Source organism: Anabrus simplex, chromosome 1, assembly GCF_040414725.1.
Source record: "Anabrus simplex isolate iqAnaSimp1 chromosome 1, ASM4041472v1, whole genome shotgun sequence".
Taxonomy (NCBI): Eukaryota; Metazoa; Arthropoda; class Insecta; order Orthoptera; family Tettigoniidae; genus Anabrus; species Anabrus simplex.
Window position 1 is genome coordinate 1,542,652,758 of NC_090265.1, and position 20,118 is coordinate 1,542,672,875.

General features: G+C 39.0%; 1 protein-coding gene across 6 annotated transcripts in view; it reads right to left on the reverse strand.

Annotated features, from left to right (window-relative positions):
- Positions 1–20,118, reverse strand: part of LOC136858486 (protein vav) — a 705,311-nt gene that overhangs the window by 467,032 nt on the left and 218,161 nt on the right. For 5 of the 6 annotated variants that reach the window (XM_067138064.2, XM_067138062.2, XM_067138059.2 and 2 more), the window contains one exon: positions 13,201–13,404. The exons of the other annotated variant lie outside the window; for it this stretch is intronic. In XM_067138064.2, coding sequence (XP_066994165.2) covers positions 13,201–13,404 — 204 coding nt within the window. The remainder of the gene's footprint in view (positions 1–13,200; positions 13,405–20,118) is intronic. 6 annotated transcript variants of the gene reach the window in all.

Sequence of the window (20,118 nt, forward strand, 5' to 3'; positions counted from 1 at the left end):
GTAGCTGTGAAGGACATTCAGGAACTCTGAAAAGTGGTGGCAAAAGGGGCTCCGGTTAAGACGCAGCAGGTCGTTATGCTACTTAGGTTCCAGAATGGGTAAAAAAGTAATTAAATGCAATGCAAATTTTAATCTTATACCAGTTGTATATGTATCATTTGAAGTAATTCCACATACCGTATATCAGTTGACTATATTTGTAAGTAGTACAGGAGATATTATTAGTAGAATTTTGTAAACAATATAAATTTATTAAGGATGAGCTGTGTGTTTAATAGAAAAAATTGTTAGCGTAAATTGTACAATATTGTATTATAGGCAAATTTTCTTCTCTTGTTAATTTAATATTTAGTGCTTGAAAATAATGTATTTTAGTGTACCATTTTCCACCGAGGTAGACACCTCATTTGCAAATAAAGAGATTTTGATTTGATTTGATCTCTCCGCTGACAGTTCGGAATATACCACTTAGTCGAGCAGCTCTCATTCCTTCTCTCAATTCTTCCCAGCCCAAACTTTGCAACATTTTTGTAACGCTACTCTTTTGTCGGAAATCAACCAGAACAAATCTAGCTGCTTTTCTTTGGATTTTTTCCAGTTCTTGAATCAGGTAATCCTGGTGAGGGTACCATGCACTGGAACCATACTCTAGTTGGAGTCTTACCTGAGACTTATATGCCCTCTCCTTTACATCCTTACTACAAACCCTAAACACCCTCACAACCATGTGCAGAGATCTGTACCCTTTATTTACAATCCCATTTATGTGATTACCCCAATGAAGATCTTTCCTTATATTAACACCTAGATACTTACAATGATCCCCAAAAGGAACTTTCACCCCATCAACGCAGTAATTAAAACTGAGAGGACTTTTCCTATTTGTGAAACTCACAACCTGACTTTTAACCCCGTTTATCAACATACCATTGCCTGCTGTCCATCCCACAACATTTTCGAGGTCACGTTGCAGTTGCTCACAACCTTGTAACTTATTTATTAGTCTATACAGAATAACATCATCCGCAAAAGGCCTTACCTCTGATTCCACTCCTTTACTCATATAATTTATATATATAAGAAAACATAAAGGTCCGATAATACTGGCTTGAGGAATTCCCATCTTAATTATTACAGGGTCAGATAAAGCTTCACCTACTCTAATTCTCCGAGATCTATTTTCTAGAAATATAGCAACCCAGTCAGTCACTCTTTTGTCTAGTCCAATTGCATTCAAATTTGCCAGTAGTCTCCATGATCCACCCTATCAAATGCTTTAGACAGGTCAATCGCGATACAGTCCATTTGACCTCCTGAATCCAAGATATCTGCTATATCTTGCTGGAATAAAGAGACTAAGAAGGAGGTGCAGACTGGAAAGAAATAGAGTTAGAAATGGCTGTGGAAGTAAGGAGAAATTGAAGGAACTTACTATAAAATTGAATCTAGCAAAGAAGGCAGCTAAGGATAACATGATGGCAAGCATGATTGGCAGTCATACAAATTGTAGTGAAAAATGGAAGGGTATGTATAGGTATTTTAAGGCAGAAACAGGTTCCAAGACGGACATTCCAGGAATAATTAATGAACAAGGGGAGTGTGTATGCGAGGATCTTCAAAAGGCAGAAGTATTCAGTCAGCAGGATATAAAGATTGTTGGTTACAAGAATAATGTCCAGATAGAGGAGGAGACTAAGGCTAAAGAAGTATTAAAATTTACATATGATAACAATGACATCTACAATAAAATACAAAAGTTGAAAACTAAAAAAGCGGCAGGAATTGATAAGATTTCTGGGGATATACTAAAGACAATGGTTTGGGATATAGTACCATATCTGAAGTACTCATCTATTTTTCCTTTAAGAGGTGTTTTCCTTTTTTTAAACCTTTAATGATTTTACCGTATACGGAAGTATTTCGGTCCACGTTTGTAGAAACCCTGGCCTTCTTGAGATAAGTTTCCGCTGCTTTTTCATTTTTATCTTGTCATTTTATCCTGTGGTTTTATTTCTAAGGGTGTCTGTTACTTATGTCTGCTAATTTCGGAACCGTGGCGGCACAGTAATTGGCAGTCACAGTTGGTGGCTGTTTGTGTCGGCTCCGTCTGCTCGTAGCTACCTAAAAGTTATTTGAATCCCCCTTTCCTTTGGTCTGTTCCCTGTGCGGTATTAAATTATTGAATGTTTTAAAAACCAACTAAAGATGTGTCAAGGGTACCTTCATCATGGCGCAAGCTGTGCTGTATCCTCACATTCCTAGAAAACCTGATTTAACCCCTTCGGTGGGCGAAGCGGCGATATCCGCGGCTTCAAATCGCTTGTTCGGTGGGGAACGCGGATATATCCGCCGATTCGAATTATAATTTTCTCTCAGTTGCCTGCCTGCAGAGGTTTATTTCTTTTTTAGCAGCGTATTCTCGATGAGTCTGCCCTCTGATGTGAATTTTTCAATTATGTTATCCCAATACAAATGTGTCATCCACGAGTTGCAACATAAAGAACGCAGCTGAGTCCGGGCAAGAACGACCTAATACCTAATAGCTCCGCGCTGAAGCTTTAGCTCATCGCCTAATCGTCCCTTGGATGTAATAATATTGCTGTAGAAGGGATTTCTAGAGATTATGACACGGCACAGACTTCTCTGATGACATTTTAGAACTGTGACCTGATTTATTATCCCCAGTCTTGAGTTCATTCTTCACGACTGGAGTGTGTGTTTATCGCGAGTTACACAGCATTTTATTATCGTACGCATACGTAATACAGTCCTAATTCATGATTTGCGGCCAAACTGCTGAGGCCAGGGTTCTATTCGATCCTTTTTCTTACATTTTTTCCGCTAAAATATCTATAACGAATTACCGCCTCCCACTGTTAGAGGAAGACGATTTACGGGTCATGATAAACAAAATGCTGGAATTTAGTGGGGAGAATTGTGATATTATGAAGTAAGTTCTGCCGAAGGGGAATTCGAAAGTGACAGGAATTTATCTGGAAAAAGTACTGCAAGCTCGAATGTACAGGATTTGGGCGTAGCTGATGCGAATGTTCAGGAGTCGCAAAAGAGATAACACGTGTTCGATTCCAGTTCAAGTAGCAATCATGACAGTGACAGTTGTGACGATAATACTGATTACAATCCAACCATTGCAAGTTCTTCGTCATCTTATACTGAAAATGGACAAAGAAATTCTCGCTTTGATCCAAATTTCCATCGTGATGTAAAAAGAGTGTTTTTAGGGAAAACAAAACTGAGCGAAATATTGTAATTCCTTTCTTATGACGAGATATGCCAGAACATAGCTGAAGAGACAAAAGATGCCGAGCAGGAAATCGCACATAAATCCCAGTTTAGTAAGACAAAAGGAAGGAATCGAGATCAAGACCGTGTCCGGACAAATAAGGACGAAATAAAGCTTCTTATGGCCATACTGTTGCCGCAGGGGATTGTAGAGAAACCTAAATTAGGACACTATTTCTCTCAATCGCTTGTTCACTACGCCTACTTTCTATGGACTGATGACACCGAAGAGACTTTTTCTCGCCAGATTGAGTGGCCTGGACAGCCTCCTGACCCCAACTTGGCAGGTTCGATTCTGGCTCAGATCGGTGGTATTTGAAGGTGCTCAAATACGTCGGCCTCTTGTCAGTAGATTTCCTGGCATGCAAAAGAACTCTTGCGGGACTAAATTCCGGCACCTCAGTTTCTCCGAAAACCGTAAAAGTAGTTAGTGGGACGTGAAGCCAATAACATTATTATTATTATTATTATTATTATTATTATTATTATTATTATTATTATTATTATTATTATTATTATTATTATTATTATTATTATTATTATTATTATTAGATTTTCCTCCACAGCTTTTTACATATCTCTGACAATAAGTTGAATAATGCACAACTTCCTCCCAAAGTATACGAGATAAATCCAGTATTTGACCACCTGTTAGCAACATTTTCGGAAGCTTATATCCCTGGTGGCAAAATGTCAATTGATGACAACCTCTTTCTATGGAAAAGGTGGCTAGGGTGGAAAATTTACATAACAAGAAAACGATCGCGTTTCGGAATGTCAATTGATGACAATCTCTTTCTATGGAAAAGGTGGCTAGGGTGGAAAATTTACATAACAAGAAAACGATCGCGTTTCGGAATGGAATTATATAAATTATGCGAAGACGAGACAGGTTATATAACATGACCTGCTTCCATTTGTATCATAATGAACAGCTGTAAAAGACATAACACTGTGAAGACTGTAAATACTGTAAATATTACCTGTATTGTAGTATAATATAGTCCGTTTATGTCACTTATGAATTGTAGGGAGGCTATATAAACTTGATCCCTCGAAAGCGCTAACCAACATAACAGAAAAATTCGTGAGTATTATAATGTATTCCATTGTACATCTTTTAAGTACATGAAAACTTTGTAAATCTACAATTTACATATGCAGAAACATTTATTTACAGGCAGAGATTGATAGTAAACTGCCTAAAATATTCAGGTGAAAGTTACTGTATAAACAAAAACCAGAGTTTTGCTGTTAGCAAGAAGCAATCTCGATTTCACAGTGTGAAAGCATTTAGTACGTTTTTGCACAAAGTATTGAAAAATTAAAATAATCGAATTTTTCAACAACGAAATACATTATATTCAAGTAAATATTTCTCTTTTGGCCCTTAAATAGTTCATTTTAGTCTAAGATTGTTTTTAATCAAGTAATTAAATATTTTCTTCAATCAGGGAAATCGCTCCCCACCTGGGAGTGAGCTAGTGTGAACCGAGCTCCCCGCTTAAGGGGTTAATATATGAACTTAGTGTAAGAAATGCCGAACTTGCCAGTACTGCTGCCGAGTGCGCATCTCTCCTGTCCTCCTGCGTTCAGGTGCCCATTAATCTTTCCACCTTATCAAAGGACCAACTTTGCATGTTATTAATTGAGCATTAAATGAAATTCAAGTAATAATACATGAATTTATGGAGCAAACTCCTACCAAAGCGCAGATCAATCGACTGAAGGCTAGAGTATATCACTACTCAGGTCGCATGCACGATCTCTTGCCACTTAAACTAGAAGCTGAGTTTATCAGTAAATGCAATAACCTCTTATCTTTTGCCTCTAGCATCTCTGCAGACTTGGATTATGTGATAGCCAGTAGAGAAATAGAGAATCTGTCTATTGATGAAAAGATAAACTTTACTAGTACTATGTCCGATGGTAAACCTAACCCTACTGGGTCCTCTCCCGGTAATCATCAATACAAATGTTGTGTAGTTACGCCAGTTTTAGACGGTTTTTTGTCTCTTTAAATGCAATTCCTGGTCAAAACTCCCTAAGAGAACTGTTTCACAGAGTAAAGATTTTTTCTGTAAACTCAATAGAGGAGTGTATTAGATTTTTCGTGAAGATTTTTCGTGGAGTTAACTGAATCAGGAAGTGTGTACTCTATTGATGATCTGGGCATTTCTCGGGCACTGTTTCTCCATTGTGAAGGAATTTTAGAAAGGGAAATTTTTGAAGGTATTTCACAGAATCTGAAGGTAAATGTTTTCCCTGAATTAGTCATTTCCAAATTTATCACTTCCTCCTGTGTTCAGGTGCCCTTTAATCGTTCCACCTAGTAAAAGGACCAAGTTGGTGAGTCTTTGCATGCCATTAATTCAGCATTAAATGAAATTCAAGTAATAGAACTTATGGAGCAAACTCTTACTAAAGCGCAGATCAATAGACTGAAGGCTAGAGTATACTACTACTCAGGTCGCATTCAGGATCTCTTGTCGCCTAAACCACCTCCATGAAAAACTTGTTAATTATATACTTGACTTTAGATTTTTAGATTTATTTACCCGAGGAAGAGATGGTCGCTCGAATATTGAAAGGAATATCACCTTACTATCGGTCGTACCTTTGCTTAACTAAGTGTCCTATTAACTTTGTTGAATTGGAAACCGCTTGCTCCTTCGCTGATGATTTGAAACATAGGGACGAGTCAAACCCATCCATCGACCTCCTCCTGTTAATTCAATGTATCCTCTTCCCTCTGTTCCCTGTCAATTAACCAGGAATCGTAATGTTAAGAAGTGCTTTAATTACGGGTCCAGAGAACATCTTAAAAACACATGTCCTTCTGTAAACCAAAATGATGGAATTTGCTGCTGGATCGAGGCAACAGCTCAAAACGGACTGCCCAGCGTCTTCTCGAAATCGGGCCCAATGACTATTCCCTAAACACGAAATGTGTAAGCCTGCTGAATCTAAACACTGTGATACTTTTGATGGTGTAGTGTGTCCGCAAATGTGCAAAAGGATCTCTGCCAATGTTGTACCCAAGGGTACTTTTGTTAATGTCGAGGTAAGTCATGAACAATTAAATGATTTAATTGATTCAGGGAGTGTTGGATCTTTAATTGATTTGCTATGGTAGAAATGAATGAAATGTGCTTGCAAACTGCCTACCTTGCAACATGTTGAAATTAAGTGCGTTACTGCTAACGGGAATAAGCTGGAATTACTAGGGTCTGTAAGTGTGAAACTTAGAACTGATGATTTTACTTGGAAAGTTCCACGTTTAGTGAGTGACCTCTAAACTCCCCTTTGATATCATTCTATGTGCCAATTTCTTATCTGGTCTTGGGTTTGGGTTAGTTTTGGACCTTCAGTGTAATTTTTTCTTTAAGTTTTGCCCTAATCGTAAATTTAACTTGGTTGATATTCCCTTGCATGATAATGATGTAACTTGTGTTGGTAACCTAAAATCTGAGGAAATCCCTGACATTGATAAACTGGATCTTAATCATCTGCCTGAAGGTGAAGCTGAAGAAGTACGTGTTTTGTCTAAATAGTTTCCTGAAGTGTTTACTTACAAATTGGGCTAAACTAATGTTCTTGAATACCAAATTGAATTATCTGACAATACTCCTGTTAGATCTCTCCTTTACAACCTTTCTCCTCCTCGCATGATTGAACTGAAGAAAATTGTTGATCAAATGTTGGAATATGGGGTTATTAGGCCTTCTACTTCCGCATATGCCTCACCAGTATTTCTTGACTCTAAATGTTCTGGTGGATTCAGACCTGTAATTGACAACCTTTCTCTCAACAAAAAGATCATCCTCCAGTCTATCCAGTTGCCTGATTTGCATACCTGTTTTGGGTGGTTTTCTGGTGTCAAGTTCTTTACTGTGCTAGATCTCAATTAGGTATATTACTACATTTATTTTTCCAAGGAATCAATTCCCCTAACTGCATTCGCAATTGATGGGAACCTATATGCATTTTTGAGGCTTCCATTTGGGCTATCGTGTGGCGCGGCCATCCTTACCCGGTTGCTGGATTATATTCTTTCCAATATCACGTTTAAGTTCATATTCTCAATTATTTAGATGATCTCATTATGTTCTCTGCAATCTTTGAGGAGCATCTAGAACATGTTCATGAAGTCCTTGAACGTCTGAGAGGCGCTGATATCACCGTCAAGCTTTCCATGGTTGCCTTAGAAAAACCTAGGATGTTATTCGTAGAGCACATTGTCTCATCTGAAGGGGTGTCAGTTGATCATACTCACGCCTAGGCCATCAGGAATTTTAGAGCATCCAAGTATGTTAAGGGAATAGCCCGTTCCGTTGGAATGGTTATTTTTTTAGAAAATTAATTCCCAACTTTGGTGAGACCACTGCTCCTGTCAATCATCTAAGGCGTAGGGATGTCAGATTCATCTGGGATCATCCTTAGCAAGAAACTTTTGAGGCGTTAAAATTCGCTTTTATGAATGCTCAAGTCCTAGGTATTCCGGACTTCAATAGGCGCTTCATCGTTTAAACTGACGCCTCGTGTAAAGCAATCGCTCGTGTGTTACTACAGGTGTACGATGAAGGATGAAGGCCTGTCGCTTATGTGTCTAGAATCTTGACTAATTTGGAGAACAGATATTCTGTGTATGAATTGAGGTGTCTCGTTGCGCTGTTCGCCTTAGGAAAATTTCACTCGTGTATCGAACACATCAACTTTGATCTTGAGACCGACAATCGGGCTCTGTCCTGGGTGTTGAATCGACCTAAAAGAACTGGGAGATTTACCAGGTGGGCTTTCTGAATGTCTTCATTTAGTTTTAATGTCAAGCACATTAGGGGATCAGAGAACGTCATTGCTGACAGTCTAAGTCGGATGTTCAATAGAGATAAAGATATTGAAGTGAAGTCTGATGTTGAAAACCTTGAAGGGGTTAGTACTGTTGGTGTTGGTGCCATTTTTTCTGACATTCCCTCGTTGTATCATGAGCTTAGTGATCATCAGAAACAAGATCCGGAACTGCAGGAAATTATTAACAAAATTAATTCTGGAATTCTAGTCAAACCGTACTCCTTATCTAAAGGGCTCCTCTGTTGTAAGGTTCGTATTGACCGTAACCTCAAAATTGTTGCTCCAAAGATGATTATATCCGTTATTTTCAAGTATTATCCTTGTTCTCGTCTTGGCGCTTATTTGGGTGTCTTCAAAAGCAGACAAAAGGTTAGGCAATTCTTCGTGTGGAAAATAATGTATCAGGACATTAGGGATATGGTTAAAAACTGTAATACCTGTGCTATTAGCAAATATTATGGAAATTTTATAGTTGGTTTCATGTCTTCTTCTTCGCAAGCATATCGTCCAATGGAGAGGTTATTTATCAATTACGTGGGTCCCCTTCCTCGATCTTTCCTCGGGAGCACTCACATATTTGTATGTATTGAGGCATTCTCCTGCTTCTGTTAGATTTTCCTACAAGATCAACTAATTCTCGTACCATTATCAACAGTTTGAATTAGTCTCAGATAATGCCATTGCTTTCACTAGCCACTTGTTTAAGAAGTACCTGTTTGTATTTTGCATGTTGCCACAAATCATATCATCCTAATCTATCTTATGCTGAGAGGATGAATAGGAATTTGAAGTCAGCTCATATTGCATATCATCACGACAACAAACCAAGTGGGACTCCTATTTACACTGGTTATCTTATCTCTATAATTATGCTTCTCATGGCAGTCATATTTTATTATACCCCCTTTTCCTCCAATGTTCATACTGAAGATCTTCCATCTGACCTATCTCAACCTAATGATGTTCGACAAATTTGGGATGAAGCTAGAAATAAGTTGACTGTATCATATGAGAAAGTTAGGAAAAGGTACGACAAAGGTAGAAAGCCCACTAAGTGGAAAGTAGGCCATCAAGTTTTCATCAAATGCTACTCTGTTAGCTATCAACAAGTTTTCAACTAAACTTGCCCATCAGTACCATGATGGCATAAAAGCCAGACACTTTAGCAGCAGTATTCATAAGCTAAGGCACTTCCTCTGTCTAAGATCTTTAGCATTATGGTAATGGGTATAGTTATCTAGTTGTACTACTTCACCTTCAGCCGTTCATTCAATCATTTCTTAATAACCCTTCCATTAACCATCCATTTATCTCTTTTACTTTTTCTTTCTTTCTCTCTTTCTTTTTTTAAGTATAATATGCACTTGCTTATGACTCATACACGGAAAGTAAATAATTCTCTTCTAGTACTTAATATGACTGAACTTTGGAGTTTCTCCGTTATCCTAGGTATTTCTGGGGTCGCTGGTGCCAACTGCTACATTTTGGATTTTGTCTCTGCATGTCCTTCCTGACACCACATAACTTTCCAGGTGAAAATTCCTACTTGAGATCAACAGGGAATCAAACTTTGGCTGTCCAGGTTGAAAATCTGCAGCTTAGCCACTACACTAATCAATGTTTATAACAGTCAATTTTCTGTGTGAAACTATTAACCACTCAGGTAATGTTTCATTGGACTTAAAGGATGCCAGTTTGCCAGAGCGCAGTCAGGGATGTATGTTAGTTTCTGGAGACTTCCTGAATCTACCAGTACTTTACTTATGAACACGACACACAACACATACAAAAGTATTGTCATGAAGCAGTCTGATATATGCAGGATAATTTTTTGCATTTGTCACGAAGGGCATGTCATAAATTTACTGGAGTGGTTGCATAGGTTCCGGGCATGAAAGCTAAACAACACGCCTGAGGATATCATCATGCTGACTACAAAGCAATCCAGTATCCACAGGCTATCTTAGGTGGGCAGCAGCTGTCTTGACAAGCCAAGGCCTGTAATGGTTTGTACGTGCCACAAGTTTATGTAGGGTGTGGAATCCACAGTTGTTCAGTAGAAAGAACCTTAGCAGAAGAATACCACCACTAAAACACTTTTGTCCATGGGCCTTTTTATGTCACTCTCTCTTCTAACACAGACCTATCATTTTGATTTTCCAATTACATGTTCATTTTCTTGTTCCTGACTCTCTATACATGACTTGATCTGACATTTTTGTACCTTTCCAATACTTATATTATCTCATTGGGATCCTTTTCTCCTTTTGGGGCTTTCCTGCGGTCCTAATCCATTATACCATCTCTATTTTTGTCTGATGATTCTTCCATTTTCCGGTATTAATCTGGCTTTCTTCTTATCTTAAACTTCCAATATCAAGGCTGAAAATCTGTCAAGATGGCTCTTCAGTGAGTGTTGAAGCCCACCCTCCTGAAGAAGCTGGGAAGCAGAATCAAGCTCATCAGGGGCTGAGCTGCCTCTGTGAATTAAGGGTAGAGTTTTGGCTTTCGGATCCCAAGAAAGCGGGTTCAAACCCGGCAGAGGTAGTCGGATTTTTGAAGGATGGAAAAAAGTCCATTCGACACTCCATGTCCTACGATGTCGGCATGTAAAAGATCTCTGGTGATACATTTGGTGGTTTACTCGAATAAATTCATTACATCTCAGCCACAGAAGCCTAAGAGAGTTTCGGTTTACTCTGTCTGCCATCTAGCAGGCCTGGAGTAAAATGGAACATCGAAATTGACGAGCAGACAGCCAGATGGTGTCAAATTAAAATGTCTACGCACGGAAGATGAGGCCATACGATTATTATTATTATTATTATTATTATTATTATTATTATTATTATTATTATTATTATTATTATTATTATTATTATCAGGGGCTAAGAGGAAATGGGTGTGGGAGAGTTCGAATTGACGAGGAAAGAACCTATCTTTTCGAAGATAGCAGTTTATGAAGATGTGGAGATTGTCTTTTTCTTTTTGTGCGTTCATCTTTGTGCTTGTGTCCTCTTTCTGTCACTCCCTCTTTACACACAGATCTTCCATTTTGTTCAGCCTATTGCATTCTTAGTTGTCTACATATGACTTGATTTTACATTTTCTTGCTCCTTCTCAATACTTATACAACCTGTGTCTGAAAAGTTCGGTGAATGGTTGCGTAGTTTGTACACCGTGCTAGCTCGGACGATGCGCTCGCGAATACGTGTGAGACATGACACCAAGTGCCCCCTATCGGTTAACTCAACGCAGTTAAACGGAACTGAACGCTGCAACACATCGCACAGAGTCAGTGTGAGGACTCGTGTCATTGCACAATGGAGTGCAAAACGGAGCAACGCGTTAACATGAAATTTTGCTTCCATCTACGCTAACGGCAACGGAAACACACGCAATGTTAGTGCAAGTTTACCACGCTCAAGCAGTGAGTAAAAAGTGCGTTTTTGACTGGTTTAAACGCTTTAGAGATGGAAAGGAAGGTGTTGAGGACGAGGCGCGTTCGGGTTGACCAACCATAAGCACATCTCCAGACAACAGCGAATGAGTGCGACAGATGCTTGCGAATGATCGGCGACAGTCCTTACGAGTGATAGCAGATGAAGTGGGTGTAGGCAAGGACAGTGTAAAGACCATTGTTCACGAACATTTGAAAAAGCATAAGATTTGTGCCCGGTTTGTACAGCATAATCTGACAGACGAGCAGAAGCAAATTCGGATGGAAACGTCGGGAGATTTCATTGACGTTTGTGCCCAAAATCCGGGGGTGTTGAAATCAATCATTACAGGAGACGAGTCGTGGTTCTACCAGTATGATCCGGAGACCAAAAGACAGTTAATGGCGTGGTGTTCAACGTCTTCTCCGCCTCCCAAGAAAAGTCAGCGCACAAAGTCCAAGATTAAGACAGCAATGGCAACGCGGAATTCTACGAGGGAGTTTTAAAACGACTACTGCAACGCATCGGGCGGGTTCAGCCTGAACTGTACCGCACACCACGATCCCCGTGACCCATTTTCTTGCTGAACGTCAGGTGAATGTTATTCCTCACCCTCCGCATTCTCCGGATTTGGCGCCGGCAGTTTTTTGTTTCCCGTCTTAAGTTAGCTCTGAAAGGCCACCGGTTCGACAGTGTAGCAGGTATCCAAAAACGAGTGACAAAGGTTATCCGAGAGATTCCAAAAGAAGCGTTTGCTGGCAGCTTCCAGCATCCTTACAGTCGATGTCAAAAGTGTGTTGTAGCTAACGGAGATTATTTTGAAGGCCAGTAAAGGAGTTTAGTGTGTAACTTACGTTGTCTTTATTTAATGAGACCATTCACCGAAATTTCACACACAATTTGTAAAACTATTTTTCCACTGACTGAAGGATTGTGAAAGTCTTGACTGGGAGAATTGGAATGATAATACAAGATGATGATGATGATTTAAAAATATCATCTCTGACTCTTCCACCAGGTTCTTGCCTCTGACCAGTGTTGATTTATGTTTCAGATCATCCAAATTTCTGATAATAATGATTGATGTCCAACTGGTTTTGAGCTGGTTGAAATATGGCTCATATATAAGATTTACTTGAGTCTCTTCAAAGAAACTGCATAATCTCCAGATACTGCAGCACATGTATTCCTACGCCGACATAGACCTATATTAGATATTTCCCAGTGAGTTAGAGTTCTCTGTTTTATTAAAATAAAATTTACTTCACCTCTTTGCTCTTCAGTTGCACATTACACAGAAAACATAACTATATTGTAATTGGTGTCAAATGCTATTGAACTATACAGACCTAGCGTTTAATAGATTACCAGCTGTCTGACTATTTTTTAATGCGTATGTTAAAAACAATTGAACAATGGAGTGAATTTCAATCCTCCGTCACCTAACATTTAAAAAACCATGAAAGGTGTAGGTGTTAACTTGGAGCAAAAAACCATTAAAATGAATTACAATTAACTACAATTAAACTGCAGTTATGTAATAAAATAAAGAAAAACTAGCAATATGGCTACGTTTCAAGCAATAAATTAAAATGTGATGAATTACCATGATATCCTCATTTAACGAAGGACTTTCTTTGATTTTCTGCTGAAGAAGAGTTTGAGCATCCATGATATTGGCGCAATAATCTCCATAAATTAAGAACTTGTGATATTTACTAAGAAACACATCGCTCAGATGTCGCAAACTATTAGGACTAATAGCATCATTCAAATCATTGAGAAAATTTTGATGAATATCGTACAGCTCCTGAAACAAAAAGGCAATAAGTTTACACGAATGAATGAATGAATGAATGAATCAATCAATCAATCAATCAATCAATCAATCAATCAATCAATCAAGAACTTACTTATACACTGACTGACAGAGCAAATGCAACACCAAGAAGGAGTGGTTCGAAAGGGATGAAAGTTGGGGAAAAAACAGAGACGGCACGGACGAATAATTGATGTTTATTTCAAACCGATATGCAGGTTACACAATGCGCACGGCATCGACTCAGTAGGATGTAGGACCACCGCGAGCGGCGATGCACGCAGAAACACGTCGAGGTACAGAGTCAATAAGAGTGCGGATGGTGTCCTGAGGGATGGTTCTCCATTCTCCGTCAACCATTTGCCACAGTTGGTCGTCCGTACGAGGCTGGGGCAGAGTTTGCAAACGGCGTCCAATGAGATCCCACACGTCTTCGATTGGTGAGAGATCCGGAGAGTACGCTGGCCACGGAAGCATCTGTACACCTCGTAGAGCCTGTTGGGAGATGCGAGCAGTGTGTGGGCGGGCATTATCCTGCTGAAACAGAGCATTGGGCAGCCCCTGAAGGTACGGGAGTGCCACCGGCCGCAGCACATGCTGCACGTAGCGGTGGGCATTTAACGTGCCTTGAATACGCACTAGAAGTGACGTGGAATCATACGCAATAGCGCACCAAACCATGATGCCGCGTTGTCTAGCGGTAGGGCGCTCCACAGTTACTGCCGGATTTGACCTTTCTCCACGCCGACGCCACACTCGTCTGCGGTGACTATCACTGACAGAACAGAAGCGTGACTCATCGGAGAACACGACGTTCCGCCATTCCATCATCCAAGTCGCTCTAGCCCGGCACCATGCCAGGCGTGCACGTCTATGCTGTGGAGTCAATGGTAGTCTTCTGGGCGGACGCCGGGAGTGCAGGCCTCCTTCAACCAATCGACGGGAAATTGTTCAGGTCGATATTGGAACAGCCAGGGTGTCTTGCACATGCTGAAGAATGGCGGTTGACGTGGCGTGCGGGGCTGCCACCGTTTGGCGGCGGATGCGCCGATCCTCGCGTGCTGACGTCACTCGGGCTGCGCCTGGACCCCTCGCACGTGCCACATGTCCCTGCGCCAACCATCTTCGCCACAGGCGCTGCACCGTGGACACATCCCTATGGGTATCGGCTGCGATTTGACGAAGTGACCAACCTGCCCTTCTCAGCCCGATCACCATACCCCTCGTAAAGTCGTCTGTCTGCTGGAAATGCCTCCGTTGACGGCGGCCTGGCATTCTTAGCTATACACGTGTCCTGTGGCACACGACAACACGTTCTACAATGACTGTCGGCTGAGAAATCACGGTACGAAGTGGGCCATTCGCCAACGCCGTGTCCCATTTATCATTCGCTACGTGCGCAGCACAGCGGCGCATGTCACATCATGAGCATACCTCAGTGACGTCAGTCTACCCTGCAATTGGCATAAAGTTCTGACCACTCCTTCTTGGTGTTGCATTTGCTCTGTCAGTCAGTGTATAAGCCACATAAGTTTGCACTGGAAGGATAATATGATTCACTCAAGCTAAAATTATACTTGACACAACTTTTTATAATTCATTGATGATAATTTTCCCCAAGAAAACACATATTTTGCAGTATAGGCTACATTCTAAGAATATGGTTATCTGACATGTATATTTCAGGCTATGTCCCCACTAGATCTTATACAACTTTTATTTTATTTATTCATTTATTTATCCTTTCTTCTTTCTCTGTTAGGGTTTCCCATGGCCACATGACAATTTCATTGCATATTGCGGTATATTTCATTATTACTTCTTGATTTCCAGAGTTCTGTAGTTCTCAGCGGACCGAGTGTTTTCCGTATAATTTTTATTTCCAGTACTTCTAACTTATTCAGCTTTTAATTCAGTACTAGACATCCACTCGCATATAGGCATTCCAGTTTAACTGCAGTATTGTAGTATTGTATTTTGAGGTGTTTAGATAAACACTTTTTGTTGCTCATATTCCTAGTTATACCGTATGCTCTTTCCATTTACGGTATGTATCCTTTCTTCTACAACAGATTTATCTAAACCATTTTCTTGAATAGTTTCTCCCAAAAATTTGAATCCCTTTACCTTCCTCATGTGACCAATTTCTATTATTAGACATTCTGGAGCGTTTTTTATATTTTCCATAAATTTTATATTTATTTAGAAAACTTATTTTGAGCTTAATGTAATAAAAATATCATTTCTAAACAATCTTTAAAACTGTAAAACCTTTCAATAAATACATAAAAGGTGATGGTAACGTAATGTAGAACCAGTAAAAAAGTACTGAATACAATTAAACTCAAAATGCATAGACCAGTACAAACTATAGACCACCTGAGAAATACGTATGACTTTACGTACAGGTTAAAATACGTAGCATTTCAGTTTGTAATTACCTGATTTCTATGCAACAGAAGTACCTATGTTAAATGTTTCCTACCATCACTTTACAGTGTTATGAACTAATGAACCCATATTGTTCAAGATCAACTGTAGAACAATGTCTTCCAGACAGCTGCATAACGTTGTGTCTTTCAGGTTAGTACAATGCTCAAATACAACCAATTACATTCTTAACACAAACACAATGACAGGTTTGGAAAATTAAGGCAGCATGCATTGTTTAAGGATTAGATTAGATATATATTATTTCTGGCAAGATTAGGGCCATTTGGCCCTCTGTTCCATCTACCCAGATTATGACATACAATGTATTGTGCCATTTCACTGTTCTGAGAATAAAATTCAGTGGAGTTAAGATGGTCGTAATTGCCGAAAACAAATTTATACAGAACGCATAACCTCGATAATATATATATATAAATATCAAGAAGATACGATATAGCGCGAGAACGAAATAGTAAAAATCTATATAGCCGTGGCTGAGACAAAGCAAGACTCAGGATTGTTAAAGACAGTACTATTGAAAAATGATAAATGAGCAAACCATCGTAGAGAACGGATGTATTAATTCGAGGAGGCTAGACACGCATTTACAGGTTCAAATCAAATCAAATCAAATCAAATCAAAATCTCTTTATTTGCAAATGAGGTGTCTACCTTGGTGGCAAATGGTACACTAAAATACGCTACTGTCAAGCACTAAATTAACAACAGAAGAAAATCTTCCTATAATACAATATTATACAATTTATGCAAAAAGAATTCTATTAAACACACAGCTCATCCTTAGTAAATTTATATTGTTTACAAAATTCTACTAATATCTCCTGCACTACTTACAAATATAGTCAACTGATATACAGTATGTGGAATTACTTCAAATGATACTGTAGAACTGGTATAAGATTAAAATTTACATTGCATTTACTTACTTCTTTTTTTCCTTTACCCATTCTGGAACCTAAGTAGCATAACGACCTGCTGCATCTTAACCAGAGCCCCTCCAACACTTTTCAGAGTTCCTGAAGGGCCTTCACAGCTACCGTAGCGGTCCCAGGGCCCTCGAAGTCCCCACTGTACTTCACACCTACAGGCAGTCCCCTACTTTGGCTGTCCAAACACCTTAGGCAAGGGGATGGAATTAATTTATTCACACACATTTTTATTTACATTAACCTGCACTGGTCGAATGCCCTCTAACATTTCATTTATTTTCTCTGTTGCCGTTTATTCTCTTCTTGAATATCTGTACAGATTTTGAAAAAGGATCAAACACTACCGCATGTAAACTGTTCCACTCCTTCACACCATTCCCAATGAATTAAAATTTACCCCAATCGCTTCTACTAAAATTTCTTCTAATTTTACATTTGTGGTCAGTCCTGCCGATATAATTATTTTCCAACTGAAGCCTCTCACGGATATCTCCCACGCTGCTTCTCCTGTATAGGCTCTATATAACCCTATAAGTCTAGTTTTCTCCCTTCTCTTACTTAAAGTTTCCCACCCTAATTCCTTTAACATTTCTGATGCACTACTCTTTCTCCTGAAATCCCCTGTTACAAACCTTGCTGCTTTCCTCTGCACACTGTCTATTTCTTTTATCAGGTATTCTTACTGAGGATCCCAAACACTGTTTGCATATTCCAATAATGGACGAACCATACTTAGGTAACTTTTCTCTTTTAATTCTTTGTTGCATCCTTTAAGTAGCCTCATTATGACATGTAATGATCTGTATGCTTTCCCAACAATGTCATCCACATGACCCTTCCAGTGCATATTACCTTCAAATTTTACACCTAAGTATTTGCGCTTGCCATCTTTTGGGGTAACTACCTCATCCAAAGTATATTCAAATTCAGTTTTAAAACTCCTGTTTGTAAATGTTGTAACAGTTGATTTGACTCCATTAACCTTCATATTATTCTCTTCAACCCATTGTTGGATACTCTAAAGGTCCCTTTGTAATTCTGAACAATCCTCAATGGTATTTATTTCCCTATAAACAATTATGTCATCTGCATACAACCTTATTTTTGATGTTATATTATTCCCTAAATCATTTACGTATATTAAGAAAAGTAACGGACCGATTATACTACCCTGTGCAATTCCCTTCCAAACTTTCTCTTCCTGCGATACGTTATTTCCTACTTTGACTTTCTGAACCCTTAAATTTAGAAACATTTTCACCCAACGTGTAACCCTTACGTCCAGTCCTATTCCCTCCAATTTCTTTAATAATATTCCATGTTCCACTCTATCAAAGGCTTTGGAAAGATCTATGACTCTGCAATCTAACTGGCCTCCTGAATCCAATCGATCTGTTATGTCCTGCTGAAATCCCACCAGTTGTGCCTCACAAGAAAATTTCTTTCTAAATCCATACTGGCTCCTCATGAACCAATTTTTATCATCACATATCCCTCCGATGTACTTTGATATTAAACTCTCCAGTACCGGTATTTTACAAACTATACTGGTCAGGCTGATTGGTCTGCAGTTCTCTGGTTTCCTTTTATCACCCTTTCCTTTATAAATTGGTATTATTATAGATTCATTCCATTCCTTTGGTATTACACTATTATTTATGACACAGTCAAAGAGAAATTTTAAATAAGGCACTATGTACCACCCCATTGTCTTTAACACCTCCCCAGTAATTTGATCACTTCCTGCTGCTTTTCCTTGCTGAAGCAGATTAGATTTCTCTGAAAATATTTTCATTGAATGAGAAGCTTCTTGTTTCCCTCTGTGCCTCTCCCTCTGTATCTTCCGTTTCGGTTTCCAACTCCTGACAATAATCTACTGAATATCTGAATTCCCTACTAAAGAGGTTTGCTTTCTCAGTATCTATTAAATAGTGTTCACCTCCTTCTCCCACCATTCTAGGAATTTGGATTCCTTTTCCTTTTTGATTCCTGATATATGAATACAGCTTTTTCCATTTCCCTTTGTGGTCATTACCCTCTTGAAGTATGCCATTCATATAATTCTCTTTTGCTTTCTTTTTCACTCTATTCAGTTCCCTCATTAGCTGTTTTCTAGTTTCTCTACTCTCCCTACCTTCTTTGATTTTCCCATTTACTATTCTACATTTTCTTTTTTATTTTCTTATTTCCCTTGTATAATAAACAGGGTCTGAGGTCATTTTACCCTTCTTAACAGGTACAAATCTCTTCTCTCCTTCCCAAATGATTCCTTTAAATTTAGCCCAAAGTGTATCCACATTACTCCCTTCACTTATCCAACAACTGAATTGTGATTTAAGGTAAGTCCCAAATTCATCAACTTTAGATTTTCTGTACAATTTCTTGTCTTGTGTGACCCTCTTATTAAGCCTTTTTGGTACCAGTCCTACATCCATTATTACAGCCTTATGGTCACCTATTCCTTCAATTACCTCAGTTTTATCAACAATTTCCTATGGTTTAACCAAGAATACATCTAGTAAGTTATTGAGACGAGTTGGTTCTTGTACTATTTGTGTAAATCCTTCCTCCCAAATTAACTTATTTGCCAGTTTCTGTTCATGGGCTTCACTTGCAGCTCCATTCCATTCAACTTCAGGCAGGTTTAGATCTCCCCCAATCATTACATCATTATTATTGTTTTTATGAGTATAATCTATTATTTTCTCAAATATTTCCACGTCTCTTTCCTCTCTTCCAGGCCTGTATGTTCCTATAATTCCCACCTCCTTCACAATATCACAAATTAATTTTATCTCTAATATTTCATCCCTTTCATCGGTAAACCATTCATGTGAATAATAAGTTTCCTTCACCAGAATAAACATCCCCCTCCCTTTTTATCTCCTCGGTCTCTACGATAGACTGTGTACCCTTCTGGAAATACTTCTCTGTTACCCACCCCTTCTCTCAACCACTATTCCACTCCTATCACCACATCAGTCTCATAAGATTCCATCAATGTACCGAATTTTAATTGTTTATTTACTACACTCTGACAGTTTACCAAGAGCAATCTCAGACCCCCTTCCTCCCTAAACTTGACTGTTGCAATTGGTTAACTTAAAATTCCTTACTTTCCTGAGTTTCATTTTCTAGTTGGCTGAGCCAACTTGAAGTACGGCTGGCTCTTTCTACTAGTTTTCCTGGTCAGTATTATAACTCAAGGGAGTTGCCTTTTTTTACAGTAAGTTACATGTCTTAAGATTAATAAAATCTAGAACAATATTTGCTATCTTTCGTTTACCTGAATTGTTTAGATGGAGGCCATGCTGTGTGTAAC